The sequence below is a fragment of the Rhinolophus sinicus genome, chromosome 14 (assembly GCF_057876585.1).
Source record: "Rhinolophus sinicus isolate RSI-liver-muscle chromosome 14, RSI-T2T, whole genome shotgun sequence".
NCBI classification, from domain to species: domain Eukaryota; kingdom Metazoa; phylum Chordata; class Mammalia; order Chiroptera; family Rhinolophidae; genus Rhinolophus; species Rhinolophus sinicus.
This window is the reverse complement of record NC_142514.1, coordinates 21,342,689-21,358,600: the sequence shown is the minus strand read 5'-3', so window position 1 is coordinate 21,358,600 and position 15,912 is coordinate 21,342,689. Positions and strand designations below refer to the sequence as shown.

At 39.3% G+C, this 15,912-nt stretch overlaps 1 protein-coding gene and 1 pseudogene across 1 annotated transcript in view; one reads left to right on the top strand and one right to left on the bottom strand.

Moving 5' to 3' along the window:
* SNRNP40 (small nuclear ribonucleoprotein U5 subunit 40) overlaps positions 1 to 15,270 on the top strand; it is a 29,358-nt gene extending 14,088 nt beyond the window's left edge. The window contains exons 6-10 of the mRNA XM_088790849.1: positions 7,519 to 7,639; positions 9,355 to 9,437; positions 10,476 to 10,537; positions 13,928 to 14,031; positions 14,741 to 15,270. Coding sequence (XP_088646975.1) covers positions 7,519 to 7,639; positions 9,355 to 9,437; positions 10,476 to 10,537; positions 13,928 to 14,031; positions 14,741 to 14,790 — 420 coding nt within the window. The 3' untranslated portion in view covers positions 14,791 to 15,270. The remainder of the gene's footprint in view (positions 1 to 7,518; positions 7,640 to 9,354; positions 9,438 to 10,475; positions 10,538 to 13,927; positions 14,032 to 14,740) is intronic.
* LOC109446582 (large ribosomal subunit protein eL34 pseudogene) lies at positions 380 to 1,388 on the bottom strand (annotated as a pseudogene).
* Positions 15,271 to 15,912: the final 642 nt, after the last annotated feature.

Here is a 15,912-nt window from a genome sequence, read left to right as displayed (position 1 = left end):
GGTAGCTTGCACTAATACCAACTGAAAGGAAGATAATATAATAACTTCGATCTTGGTTCCTTTGTGTCCTATCCTCATTGACTTCCTAAGTCAAGGGTTGCATTACAGCTTGTAGAAATGCTGTCAAGGACCAGGCAGTTAATGTGAAGTCTCTGTGTGGGGACTCTGAAAAGGAAGAGTCCGTTCTCTACCTACAGACATACAAAACTTTTTTTTTTTTTAAGCCATGTTGACCTAATGAGATAGCAGTGAATTAATTTGTGATTCTCTACCCTAATCTCACAGTGTGTCTTTTCTTTTCACGATTATGGAAAGGATGTTGTGGAGAGTCTACGGCTAAGAATGAGAGAAGATAATGATGTTGGAGAAAAAAGGCAGTAGACCAGGGGGTAGCTCAAGCTTTCGAGTAACTGACTTGCGTCCCAATCCCAGTCCCACCATTTTCTAGTTTTTGCTTGTGTGATTTCAAGCAAGTCCTTTTAATTTTTTTTTATTCATAAAAGTTTCATTTTTTTATTTAGCTTTCTGACTCTGTGCTTGTGCCTTCAATACTTTCACAATGATTTTCTGCCCCTCGGTAAGGAAAGCCCGCTTGATCCTGTCACGGACACATTTAGCACACATGGGTCCAGCATAGGCCCTGCTGACATGTTTTTTCATTTTAGACAAGCTCGTTAGAACTTTAGGTCTCACAGCACGAACTCCGCGAAGTTGGCCTGGACACACACCACATGCAGATTTTGGTGCTTTCCCAACCTTCTTGGTATAAAGGCAAACAACTCTATTACCAGGGGTTCGGCACAGCCTAGTTCCGTTAGAGGCTGAATTGCAGGACAGCCCCCGATGGAATGTCACGCTGGACCATTCTGAATGCCTGTAGACACAGTCCCCAGAAAAGCAAGTCCTTTAACTTTTTTAAGCCTCATTTTTCATGTGTGCAGCAGGGGTAACAATAACAACATCTACCTCAGGGTTGTTGTGGGGGGTGGTCTTCCTTCAACTCTCCATCCTCTTGTTATTGTTCTGTCAGTCTTCCCCTTCACGGCCAAACTTCTGCAATGATATGGTGCTAATAGTAATAATGTATGTTATCGTCGTCTAACACTGACGAGTGCTTGCTTTGTGTCGGGCATTGTTCTTAGAGCTTTCTGTGATTAATTCACTTAATTAATAATTCACAACAACCCTATGAAATAAGTACGATTAATGCCATTTTATAGATGAAGAAACTGAGCTAAGAGAAGTCCAACTTCACTCAAGGTTTACAGCTACTAACGATGGCACCTCAGAGAGTTTGGTTCCAGAGTCATGCTCTTAATGCCTATGAGAAATCTTTCCCTGAAGATTTTTCTATACTCACTGTCTTCAGTTCCTTACCTGCCTTTCATTCCTCAATTCCATATCTCCTGATCACTCCTTAACAATTTGCCTTCTGCCTCCATTGTTTCATGACACTGTTCTCTTCAAGGTCATCAATGATGTCTTGTTATTAAATCCAGTAAATCCTTTTATTCCTTTTTTTTTTTTAACTGGCTGTAACAACATACTCTCCTACCCCTCTGGTATATCCTTCTCAGATACCTCTGCAAGCTCTTCTCTCTGTGCATTCTTTAAATACCATTATTCTCCAGGGTTCTTTCCCCTGGACAGTTCTCATCTACTTCCGTGACTTTGTCATCTCCATGCTGATGACACCATATTCCCAGCCCAGATCTCCAGCTTCAGACCCCTGCATATAACCAGCTGCTCAGCATCCCCACTTCCATGTTTCAATAAGTATTTCAAAATTCAGCATTTCCAAAATTCAACTTCCCATACCTTTCCCACCATATAACTATGTGAAAAATGTGGAATCAGAACATGGAACGTTAATTAGATCATCTTAATAATAGCTCATGCAGTATTTCTCAGAGTGAGGTTTGGGAGCCCACTAGCATTAAAATCACTAAAGGACTTCTAATGCCCATGAAAGTAGTTAGTGTCATTAAGCTATGACCATTTTTGTACTTCTAAAGTTATTACTAGTATTTAAATTTACATACAAGGAAATTAACTTTTGTACTATATGTTTCTGTGAATTTTAATGCTTGCGTAGATTCGTGTATTTTCCCCAAAAATAACACCTAGCCGGACCATCAGCTCTAATGCGTGTTTTGGAGCAAAAATTAATATAAGACCCAGTCTTATATTATATTATGTAAGACCTGGTCTTCTAGTAAAACAAGACCGGGTCTTATATTAATTTTTGCTCCAAAGAACACATTAGAGCTGATGATTCAGCTAGGTCTTATTTTCGGGGAAACACAGTAACTACCACAAACAGGGTACAGAACAATTTCTGTCACCCCCTCGCCCCCCAACATTTCACAGTGCTCCCCTGTGCCAAACCATTTCCACATCCCTAACCCTTACCAACCATTGATCGATTCTTTGTCCTAGAGTTCCTTTTCTAGAATATTATATAAGTGGAATCATACTATATACAACCTTTGGAGACTGACTTCTTTTATTTAAACTATGAGCATTTGATTCATCTATACCACTGTGGGGATAGACTAACCTAAGAATAATACTCTTGTGCTAATAAGGTCTTTTTATCATAAAAAGTGTGGCTCTTTTTCCTAGACTGTTCTATAAACAGATATATTTAATTGTGCTATAGTCCTGAAGGGATACCCAATGCCTTTTTAGAATTTGAAGGTTTTCTATGTCTTCTCAGACACACTGGATTTATACCTTCTCTTAGGGTAGGTTATTTGTACCAGTTTTGTACTGAAATCCAAACTAACCTCAAATATGGGGAAGTATAAATATAGTCCCTTGAATACAGCAGTTAATGTTACAAGTTTGTAGTCTTTATCATTCTAGAAAGTCTTTATTCTGTCCACAAACATTCAAGTTTTTCTGTCAATGCTTCATTTTCAGGGAATATTTTTATTAGAAGTACACATGATGTTACAAAAACTGGGACACCCTTATTATGTATCTGGTCAGTATCACTGCCTTCTCTTGTCAACATTGGGAGCTGTTTGTGCACTGTATATAGTATATCTTATTTTCCAAACTAAAAATCAGTATAGACTTTTCTATATGTCTGCTTATTTACCTTTAAAGTTTTTCAGATATGTGAAAATTTCATTCACGTGTATTAATAAGTCAACTTTATTGGGAACAAAAATATAAAAAATTAAGATAAAATTATTTATTACAATTTATATGTTTTTAGTAGTAAGAATGCTAATTTTTATTCATTGAAGAAAATTAAGAGAACATAAAAAGATAAATAAATCATTTAGTCTCATCCAAATTCAGTCACTCTTAATATTTCAGTATACTTCTCTTTTTCTGTACCAGTGTTTGGTATGGAAACATCTTAATAGTCACACTTTAGATAAAAATCCTGTATCATGCTCTTTTCACTTAATAACATACAGCTAGTTTTTGATCTGGAAACAACCCCCCCTCCCCCCTCCCCCGCAGTATCGCCATGGTTGGCTCACTCTTGTCTTCAAATCTTAGCTCATATCTTCTCTTCAGAGAGGATTTCTTAGACTAAACTAGACCCTCCTGCTTGCTTTCTGTCACATCACTCACTTTATTTTCTTCTTTCTTGTGATAAGAACTTCTAGGATCTACTCTCTTAGCAACTTTCAATATTCGATACAATATTGTTAACTTTAGTTACCATGGTGTACATAACAATCCAAAAACTTAGGGTCATTTTTTCTGATTTTGCCACTTATTTGCTAGCTATGTAATCTTAAGAAAGATTGGCCTTAAGAAAGGATAGCCGGTTAGCTCAGTTGGTTAGAGCGCATTGCTACTAACACCAAGGTTGCTGGTTCAATTCCCGCCTGGGCCACTTTGAGCTGCATCCTCTTTAAAAAAAAAAAAAGGAAGAAAGTTATTTATCTCTCTGACTTTTCATTTCTCATCTCTAAATGCGAATGATCAGCCTACCTTACACAATTGTTATATGGATTAAATGAGGTAAAGAATATAATATTCCCAGCAACATGATAGTTACATAGTAAATGTTCGATATTTGTTAGCTGCCATCATCATCATTTTACTTTTCTTATTAGAATATTTGATAATGTAGTAAGTGACAGTGATGTAATTGAATGTTTAGGCTATTTGTTATCTATCACTATCACAAATTATGCTGCTGTAGACATATTTGTGCATGAAACTTCCCATATTTAATTATTTCCTTAGAGTAGAATTCTAGATGAAAATTAATGTGTTAACAAGTATAAGGATGTTTCCTTCATATTTTGGATACAGGGTCCCAGATTGTTTTCTGGCAATAGCAGTTAGTATTGACAGTATTTGAAATAAGGTTGCTGTAGTTATTTGACTTCAGTTTGCTCCTATGTAACTAAGGGGTATGCTGGAAAGATGTAAGACCAAAAGAATTTCAGTCTTTTCCCTGCCCAACACCACCTATTTTTACATGCTTAGGGAAGAATAACTGCTCCTGGACCAAGAAAGATTCTTAATTATCTTCAGGCCCTCATAAATTTCTTTAAAAATGCAAAACAGAGGCTCCTTTTCCATCAGAAACTGATCAGAGTGTCAAACCTGAAAGGGACCTTAGACATGTAGTCATCCCTTATTTTACAGATCACAAAATTGAAGCCCTAACAAGTTAAGTGATTCGGCCAAGATTACATAGTCGATTACTCACGTAGTAATTGATAGAGCCAGTACCAGAAATCTATAATATCTCCAGAGGGCTAATAAACTTTCCACTCTATCATAATACCTCTAGTCTATTAACAAGTACTTGTAAGCACTTAGGGGCCTACTTGTTTGACAAATCACTGTACTCCCTCAGTACATTAGGAGGTGCTCCTTAGAGAGCCTGGTTATGTTTGCTTCTCAGTCTCTCAGCACCACCTATTCGAAGAAAGGGGGAACAATTAGGGAATGTGAGCCCCTTTTAAAATCTGAGGGGAACAGCTTCTGTGTGTGTTTGTGAGCAATGCTGTTCCTGCCAGCATGATAGGATTGGGGCATCAGAGGAAAATGAAGAAAAGAAGAAAATGTGCCTCTGCTTGATGGCTTGAAGGTCAAGCTGGCAATTCTTTGGCATTTGTTACAATCCTGAGCTCTAGTCAGAATGGGAATTTAGTTGATGTTTTTTGTTTTGTTTTTAACATAGTGCGTAAGGGAATAGAATAGAATTGATTTCCCAGCCTTTGCTCTCATCCTTTCAATCATCTGGGCCTGAAGGATCCTTCTGTAATGCAAATCTGACCAAATCATTCCACTACTCTGAAACCTTCTGTGGCTCCCCAATAAGGAAGATCAGGTCCAAGCCAGGCATTCAGAACCTTCTATGGTTTTGAGCTGGCTTCTGCCTGCCTACCTCTCAAGCATTGTCTGCTACTTCTCTAATTGTCTGCAATCCAGCAATTTCTTCATGCCTCTCTGCTTTTACACATTATTTTTGCCGGGAATACTCTTCTACTTCGTCTAAGTACAAAAATAACTCATTCTTCTTTCATACCCTGCTCAAATGCTTTATTTTCTATGAAACCTTCCCTTTCTCACTGTCATCCCTGGACCACAAGAGAGTTAATCCCTCTGCTCTCTTTGCTATTGCATGTTGTACAGTCCTCTCATCTTTTATTTACATGTCTGTTTTGCCTACTAGACTGAAAGCTTCTGGGAGCAGGGATTATATATTCTTTTTTTAATCTCCAGCAGTGCCTACCACTAATGGGATACCCAGACGTTCACTGAACAGTTGATTAGGACATTTGTGAAATAGAAATTAGTGCCTTCCTCTTTCTATAGCAAATCCCAACTACATTTTGGCCCTGCACAAACAACGTGTGCAAGCTTCAAGGAGGGAAGTCTAGAAATGGCACCCAAGTGCTGTGAGGGATGGCAGATTACATTCTCTCTTAGCTGTTACAAAGCTAAAGATTTCAACAATGTCTTCTCTGAAGAGAAGGATTAACAGTTTGAACAAAAAATGTCAGCCATTTTAAGCATTCCTGGTTATTGAGGCAGCAAACATCCTGACACAAAAATGATTGTATATAAATGTGTTGGGTTCCACACATGAATGACCTATTGATGGGGAAAGTGGAGTTGTCTGCCTTGTGTATTACCTTGACATGAAACACCAAACTCATTTCTAGATGAGAAAAGTGGCTTGCTTAAAGGGAGAGGAAAAGAAAAAAGAAATTTCACTTAGAAAAACTACATGGCAATATTAAATCAAATTTAGAGGAAATTTTGTGTAATGCCAATGATGTTAACAGAATCGCTGTTCTTTTTCTGTGTGACATTCCAGACCATTTCTATTGGCTTTAATATATTTTTCACATAGTTGCAGTCTGTGTAAATGTAAATACTGTTTTGTATTTTCCTTATGTACTTAATAGCTCCTTATATAAACATTTTTTTCCATTTGGTCTTCAGAGTTATTTTTAGGAGTTGCTTAATGATAGCTACCAATTATTGAGGGCCTTTTGTGTGTCAGGCGTATAATATATATATGCTAAGCATTCTGTTTGTCATCCTCACGACAGCCATGAGAAGGAAATGTTGTTATTCCCATCTTACAGACCAGAAACAGGCTCAGAGAGGATTGGTGGACCAATAACACATAACTCATAAGTAGCAAAGACTGGTTCAGTCTGACCCTAAATCCTCACTCTTTCCACTCTGCTGTCCTATCTCTAGCATGCGAACTCATAATGCTGCAGTATGTTTATGAACTTAATAAACCAAAACAGTTTTTCTGTTTGACATTAGATTTTTCTCAGCTGAACTGTTTTTCTTACCTTTCCTACCCAGGCAACAGTGAACCTGCAATTTATTTTTCTTTTAATGAATATGCTTTTCCATAGTGTGGGTGTATATGTGTGTGTGTGTGTGTACATATTGCGACATTAAATGAAATTTTTTAAGCCTCTATATCTTTGCATATTATCTCCTTATATACATTTTACATGCAACCATATGCCTTTTTCAGATGACATGTTTGTTTTTACATAGTTATAATAGTTTATTTTTAATTGCTAAGAATCATAGTTTAAGCATTTTAAATGCTGGGTTTTTTATTTATTTATTTATTTATTTATTTTTACGGAGGGCGCAGCTCACAGTGGCCCATATGGAGATCAAACCAGCAACCTTGGTGCTATGAGCACCACGCTCTAACCAACTGAGCTAACCGGCCACCCCAGTTTTTTAATTCCTAATATATCTTGTTATGACTTGAAAATAAGCTGGAAATTCTGTTATTCTTTTTGTTAAACTTTACCTTGATATTTGACATTCATTGGTTTGTATCTATTTAGTCAAATATGGTAACTTTCCTTTTTTAGAAAGGAGAGTTTTTCCTCTTTGATAGAAATCCTATATTTTGTGGTGAAGTCATTCTTGGCCCAGAGCTAGATTAAGAAGGGGTTACCAATCGCTCCAGGCAGTTGACTCTTTAGTAACTGTTTCTTTGCTGTTCGCAGTTTGAGTTGAGAGCACCTTTTTGTTCTGCAGGTGTGGGACCTGCGTCAGAACAAGCTGACCTACACCATGAGAGGCCATGCAGACTCAGTGACTGGCCTGAGTTTAAGTTCTGAAGGCTCTTACCTCTTGTCCAATGCGATGGACAATACAGGTAACTTTGGGAAGGAAAGCACTCCAAGTGCCCAGTCACTGTGGACCCTAAAGAAAGCAGGCACTGAGTGCTAGAAATGTGTGCTGGGATAAATGAGGGACTGAGGGCAGAATAAAAATGGCTCACAGATTTTCAGCAGGGCAATTAGGAGAACATGTAATAGACAAAGCTTTTAGAGGGTCAAGAAGCCAGGATTCTAGTCCCAAATCTGCCATCTAATCCCTGAGGACTTTGCATATAACATCTCTCTATGTTTCAGCTTCTACACTAGTAAAGTAAGAGGACTGAACTTTACTTTTAATGCCCATTTTAGCTCTGGTGTGCTATGGATTCAAGCAGGGCACAAGAAACGCTTGGTGATTCGTTTATTGAAAAAAGGTGGGAGTATGGAGATCCGTCCGAGGCAATTCGCAGGCATTTTCAGAGAGCACCAAGCTGCTGATTAGTAGATCTATTGATACCTCAGTTGTGCTCTTCCTGCCAGTCTTCCCTCCCTACTCCAAAGCATCGGTGTGACAGAAGGTCCTCATTAAAACATCTCAATGCTTGTTTTTGAGTTGTTCGGTAGGAGGACGGGTATAACAGGAAAGGATGACTTGTTGGATTATATGCTTAACACCGAGCGAGTTTGGTAATGCGCCTGTGGTCTATATGTTCATAGGCTTGTCAGCTAAAATGTTTTCACTGACATTTTATAATGAAAACAGTGCCTAGCACTCAAATGGGTGCTCAATAAATACTTATTGAATGAATGAACATTTTTACCTTCTGACGATATTCTCAGCTCAATAGTGAACTTCTATGTGTAGCTTTACCTTTTTATGCCTCTCTGACTTCAAGGATTGTTACTGTTTTCACACTCAAAATGACATCGCTCATTTTCCTCTATAGGTATAGCTTTAATTAACAACACTGCTTACCACGGATATTTATACACATATCCTGATTTTGATGGATTTGCCATTGTCTGGTTCTAGCAATGATCACAGTAAGAAAAGTTGAGATTCCCTAAATGGTTATTAAAATAAGGAGAATTTCTTATGGCTATATAATAAAATTGCAAATTCTTTATTTTTGTTTATTGTCTCCAATAATTTAGAGCCTTTTCACATTTATCATCTTATTTGATCCTTGAAATACTCTTACTAAAAAAATACAAGTGGTATTCTCATTTTACAGAGGAGACAAAAACACATTTTACCTTACTATTTACCTAATACCACCCATATGTATAGCAGAGCTAGAATTAGAATCAAAGTTCACTTTTTCTGATTCTTGGTAGAGAGCTCTTGTGATATATTTGACCTTGTTCGAGTTTATCCTGTCAGGTGCCCCTATGAGCAAAATTAGAAAAGGTTGGTCCTGAGTTTGGTTTTTGTAGATTGAATGTCACAGTAGTCAGTGGTAGTTAGATTGTCATATCAAAGCTTTACTAGATGTGACTTTTTGGGTTTGCAGAAGAATCATTTGCCAAATGTTAGTTTTCCTTCCTGCCCCCTCTGCTTTCCTCTGTGCCCTTTGGCCCAGTTAATGCAACTTGAATGCATTTCATTCCTGTTAGAAAAAGGAAAGCGCCTTACCAGGTAGCAGTGTACCCTGTTGGACCTCCTCCCCCCACGAAACAGCACGTGTCATTGACATGATACAACTTGCAGCAGGGTTCTCAGGAGGCCTCTGGCTGATACCTGTTTTGCTTGTTTTATTTGCCTTTGCAGTGCGGGTCTGGGATGTCCGGCCATTTGCTCCCAAAGAGAGGTGTGTAAAGGTATTTCAAGGAAATGTGCACAACTTTGAAAAGGTGAGTTCTGCACAGCAAAAGAGTTCTGTCCATTTGATTCAAAGAAACATTTAAGATTGTGCTATTAAGGTGCAGTATCTGAATATATCAAATCATTATGTTTTACACCTGAAACTAATACAATGTTCTATGTCAGTTATATCTCAATTTAAAAAAAAAAAAAAAGAAAAAGATGGTGCTAAGGGTAGAGAGCAGTAGCTCTACTAAGGGGCTGCATTCCAGTAACACTGTTCTTCATCAAAACTGTTTTTACCGGAAATTAATAGAAGGATAGGGTAGAAAGCAATCACATAGATAGTGGAGGGGCAAACCCTCAAATTTATAACTTCTCATTTCAACAGGACAGTCCTATCCCTTTAATTCTTTGGTAACTTTGACCTTCTTCGGTCAGTGTTCCGAATGGGACCCAGGCGCCCGTGGCTATTCCCCAGATGGCCTCCCTCACCGTCCCAGTGACCAGCTATTAGAGCCCAGGGAATACATCTCTCCCCCCAGTAAGCACCACAGCCCAAGTTCTGAGAGACAGAAATGTTTTCTAAGCTCTGAAATCCCAGGTCAGCTCTTGAAAGCAGATTTTCCTCCAGATAATTTGGTGATACAAAGTAATGTTTTTCTTTTGAGAGCCCATTGAGATTCAGTTTCACTTTATAAATCAAATCTTATTTTTTGTTGGATTTGGTTTTATTTTTATTTTTATTTTATTTTTTTTATTTTTCTTCAAGATAAATAAAAAGTGTTTAATGAGGATAAAGATAATGGAGCAAAGTGAGCCTCCGTTTGTCTGCCAAACAAAATTTTGTTGCCAGATCCACTCTAATTGACTATAAATTAATCATTTTCTACAGTTGGTTTTTATATGGTATAAAATTATAAAATATGCTGTCTTGGGCCACAGAATATAAGATAATTGTTGATCATCTTTCTGGAGAGAATAATTAAAACTATTTAAGAAATTTAAAGTTTCTCAGTGATTCTATAGCCTAGAGGGGTTTGGTACATTACTGTAGCCATTGGATTCCTACTTATTTATCATTTTAGAATCTTCTGAGATGCTCTTGGTCACCTGATGGAAGCAAGATAGCAGCTGGCTCAGCTGACAGGTAAGGATTACTGGGTGGGTGTGAGGTAAAGAAGGTAGACGTAGACTTACAGCTGTACTCAGATGAAGCCATGTGCATATGAAGGGTTTAAAGATCATTTCTACCCTCTTTGGATACGTTGTAGATCTGGAAGGTAAACAATTTCTTTGATTCTGTTGCGTTCCCTTTGCCATCATAATAAAATTCAGGCCATAATCTGACTCCAGTTTTTTTCATCAGATTCTTCTGCCATGCTTCAGGTCTTTCAGATCATATTGTGTACTCTCGTCCCTCGCCATCACCATGATGTTTCACTCACATGGAACTTTCCCTGTTCTTACACTCCTTGTGCCTCCAAGCTTCTCTCTCATATCTCCTTTTCACCGTTATCCCAACTCCTAATCCCACTAGTATTTGTCCTAACAGTAGCTATCGTTACTTGTGTAACGATAGTAATCACCTCTTGTGTAACAATAGTAATCAACGATAGTAATCACCTCTGTTATGTCTCTAAACTTTCCCTGGCCCTCTCTCTCCCTTACCTCTTGGGCATAACTAGTTTCTCTTTGTTCTGTGCTGTAGTCACACTTTGTACATCTAACCTTTATTAGTATTTATTACATCTTAGAGTCAGGCAAACAGTGGGGCACCCCCAGTAAATCCTCCTAGAGGTCAAGGAGTGAGTCTTAGTCACCTCTGAACCCAGGGCAGTGCTGGACCTATTCTAAGCACTTAGTGAACGTTACATGAATGAATTCCTAGCTCAAGGATGGCAGTCAGATTTTACCATGCATATGGTGACCTGTACTTGGGAGGGAGTCAGAGGTGGAATAGGGACGTCCAGGTGCCAGGGCTGTTGGGCCACCGATGTGGAACGGTAAAGAATGAGGAAGCCCTCTGATGGCGCACTGGGTTTAGCTCCCGTCTTTCTCGCCCTTTAGAGATTTTCCTGTTCCCTTGCTGAAACAGTCACCATTCTATAATCATGGATCCTTTATGGGCTTTCAGCATATTCTAGGGTTTTCTTCTATTTGGGGCCCTAGCACAGCCTTAGAGAAGCCTCGTTTTGGTATGTCCCACACCTTTCTACTTGTGAACATACCTGAAGAGTTTGCTTTTTTTTTTCCCTGGCAAGTTTAATGCCGGGACAAATGAGCAAGTATTTGGCTATTTTCTGGGGGGAAAAGGGTCCAGGTGAAACAGTGCCACATTGATGGTTTGAGTCCTGGTGGTTTAGTGAGCTGCCTCGATGAGGGAATCTAAGGGGTTTTCAGTTGTCAGGTTACTAAAGATCTTAAGAAACAGTTCCACAGCCTACGGGGTCTTGCATTCTGAGTAAGAACCATTCTAAGTATTTTTACATTCTTTTCAGCAGAGATACTGTATATTTCCTATGTGATTAAGCTTTTAAATATTTACCTAAGCTTTTCTTCTCAGCAGTTTTTTTCTGACATTGGCCCCTTCTGACTTTCAGTGTCCTCTCTTCCCTCTTTCCTTCCCCACTGTTCCTTTAAACCTTACATGTGGAAGCATGGCTGTGCTCTGGGAAAGTCCGCTTGTCTCCCTGCTGGGGGTTGGCCAGATTTCCCAGGCCTGCTCACCGTTTAGCCCCAGGTCAGCAAGCAGCTCTGTTACATAAGGAGCCTGCTTCCCGCTGAATGTTGCCATGCCAAAGTGAGGAGAGGACATGGAACCCCTCTAAATTTAGCATCCAGCTGGCAGCCATGGAGAGTGAGGCCTTGAAGTTAACCTTTAGAGATTTGGGGTTCTGCTGGCCTTGTTGTGCCTAGGAAATGTATCCTTCCTTCTCAGAAAACCACTTTTCAGTTTGTCCTAGATTTGGCAAATTTCCCCTTTACTTGCAAATCACCTACCTCCTCATGTTCAGCCTTGAAACCCTTCAACGGTTCTATCAAAGACCACGGGGATACTGGCCAGTCTTTCTCTTATGAGTGATGTATTCAACCTATTGATTTCATGTGATTCTGTTTTGATCATGAATGTATTTGTCCTAACAATAGCTGTCGTTACTTGTGTGCACCAGGTACTTTGCTTACACTATTTTATTCCTCTCCACTAAGCTGTGAGATCTAATTGTCCCCATCTTATAGCTAAGGAAAAAGAAGCTCAGAGAAGCTAAATAAGTAATTGTCTCAGGTTACTTAGCTATTAAATAGTTGCACTGAGACGTGAACCCAGGTCGTTCTGACTCCAGAGCTCGTACACTTTGTCACTATGCCACATCGTCCTTAGCTGAATTAATGACAGTTATCTGCATGGCAGCAAAGAAGACAGTAGGGAGGGCATCAGCATCAGCGCCAAGGAGCCTGCAGACATATGGCTTCCTGCTTCTCTTCCATCTTCCTTGGAACTTTTCGTTAGTTCCTGTGGAGCCTAGCTCTGGAGCGCTAAACGGTATAATTAAGAAGCTCTTATTTATTTGCATTTTAAACCAAAAGCATTTAATGTCGCATCAGAACTAGGCATTTTATAATCAAGTACTGAGGAGTGTACCCTTTTAGGTGTTGACCGAACAAAACAAATATGTAAATAATTTGTATAACCTGTGTAAAACCACTAGCCCTTTAAATTTACCAGCAGATTAGTTTTGCATGGTCATAGGAAGATAATATCTCTTTATTTTACCTTCAGCTTAAAATGACCCAAGCAAGGTTGAGGGTCAAAGGAATTTATTTTGGGGGGTAGGGGAAGGAAGGCAGGGTGTTTGAGGATAATAAGAGAAAGGAGAATACACTGGAATATATTAAGAGTTCTAGTTTTAGTTCTGCCACTGATGAACTGTGTCACCTTGGAAAAGTCACTGTACCTTAGTTTTCTTATTTATAAAACGAGTTTAGCTGATTTCTGTTGGCCCCTTCCCTTGCTAGAATTCAGTATTCTTTCTGGTCATGAATTTAGTGCAGGGTTTGGGTCAACTGTGTGTTTGGACTATAGCACAAATTTCCTGTTTGTTCTCTGGGCTCTGATTTGAATACAATGCTAAGAAGTTCAGGTGGCTCTACACCCTAGGCTCCCAACCTGCCAAGATATTCCTGGATGCGTATGAGGTTAACTATAGCCTAACTACATTGGGTGCTCTTGGAGGGACATTTCTGTGTGGGGTCTGTAGGAAAAACTGCCTTTCTCCTCCATGTTCTTTTCTATTTCAGAAGTTTGTGTTTGAAAATGCCATTAATGCTTATATTTTTGGCTATTCCTATTTCTCCACCCAGTTGCTCAAGGTCAGGGTCCAAGCCTTATTCAAAATCTGTATTCCTAGTTTGTAAAAGACAGAATATAGTTCAATAAATATAGCGTGAATAAATTGTTGCTCCGTTTCCGTTAAAAAGCCATGCTTCTAGTCTACCCTCAGCTCTGGGAAACCTTAGCTTTGCTCTTCATACTTTACAGGTTTGTGTATGTCTGGGATACCACAAGCAGGAGGATTTTGTATAAGCTGCCGGGCCACGCTGGCTCCATCAATGAAGTGGCTTTCCACCCTGATGAGCCCATCAGTAAGTTTGTCCTGACTATGGGGAAAGAGAAACTGGGGGAGTCTCCTGAAAGGGGCCCTGAGAATAGAGGCAGAGCTGGATGTCTTGTTTTCTGTGAATGTCCATGAAGACACGTGGGTTTCATTGACAATCTCTCCATTGTTCTAAGTGCTGAGGGTAAGAGCAGTGTTTCATTTTCTTAATCTCAGAGGGAGCTTAGTTAGTCTAGTTCTTTTGAGTTTACATGCTTCAAGTCTGTTTCAATGAAGTATTCGGATAAAAAAAATATATTTCTTAATACTCAGATTTAAATTGTAACTTAACTCACATTTTATTGGCTAGCTAAACTAAATAATGGGCCTTGAATTTAAGGAGAAAAATGTAACTTTCTCCAGGGCTAAGCACATTTACAAAATGACTGGCACAGACATTGATTCTGCTCTTGTAGAATGACTTAGACTTTTTCTTAGGGTTTGACTGATGAGACATCAGGATTTAGAGCCTGATGCTGTATTTCCCATAGCACAGCCCACCCTGTGGTTTTGAGAGGACGTGGATTGAAAAGCTAGGCTACAGGTTCCTGTGAATGGTGTTAAGAAGGAGGGGGATTTAAGCTAAACCCAATTGCTCTTTTATACCAAAATTGGCTCTTGACATAAGAGCCCTTGAGCACCAGTTCTCCTTGAGCCTTCATTATTTTCAGTTATCTTCTCTGTTCTTTTCACCTCAGTTCTCTCAGCCTCCAGTGACAAGAGACTGTATATGGGGGAGATTCAGTGAAGAGGAGGAATGGAAGACTCCAAGGCTGCTTGACCTTGAGACCTCAGATTGCATCAGTGGCATCAAATGGTGCTCAGGCCAGCATTCTCCCTGCAGATGAAGATCATTACTAGCAAGAAACGAGGAGGAGGTGGCCATATTCCAGCAACCACATGTATCCCATTTCACCAGGATGATTAAGGCAAGCTTGCATACAGTGGCCTCTAAAACCCACCTGCCAGATTTCAGGGACTGTTTAGTTTTTCTCCCGTTTTCTTTTTTTTTAATAAGGTTCCTGCAAAGGGACAGACATTGGTTGGTTTGTAGTTTCCCATTTTCTAATCCAAGCCGAAGACAAGGTATATGACTGAAATTTGTTGGGGTTTTTATTGGTGGTTGTTTTTTTTTTTTTTTTAATTCAATAACTGGCTTGTATATTTTCTTTCTGTGTTCCTCTCAGTCATTTTGTATTAAAAGCCAAATAGATGCCTTTTTACAAGAGCCATGTAGATTGGATTTATTGCTGTCTTTTCTTTGATGCTTGATCACTGCAAATCTGAGCAGGGCATGTGTAGATGGGATACAATCCAGTTAAACTTCTGAGAAACTGTTTACTGGGATGTTTTAGGCTTTTTTTCCCCTTTTCTGTGTTTTTAGGTTTACTCACTCCCATAAAAATGACAGAGAATAATTGCCAGTAATAAAAACTGCTCTCCTACTAGAAACACAGCAGTGAAGAGGTGATAAACAAGGTCTGCAAGAACCTGGTTCTTGTTTACTTGTACATGATCTTTCATGAACAGGGTCTATATCTACTCTGCCTCCTGCCAAAAACACTTGTGAGCAGTAATCCCTATACTCAGGCTTCCTGGGCAGATTTGGGGCAGTCTCAGCCGACAGAAACAAAATTGGCTGGAAGGGGGCATCAAACTCCACTCAAAAGGAATACGAGAAAGTTTCCGTGTAACTGGGCCATGACATTGAGACTTGTTAATGACTTGACTTACCTGTGTCTCTTTCCTAAATTGACAAGGTTATGAAGAAATGCTGTTAGTTGCCTTTTACCCCCAAGACAGGTTACTACTGTCTCCAGGGATCACTGGTGACTGTGCCCAGCACACAAACCAGCACTAATGGATCTCA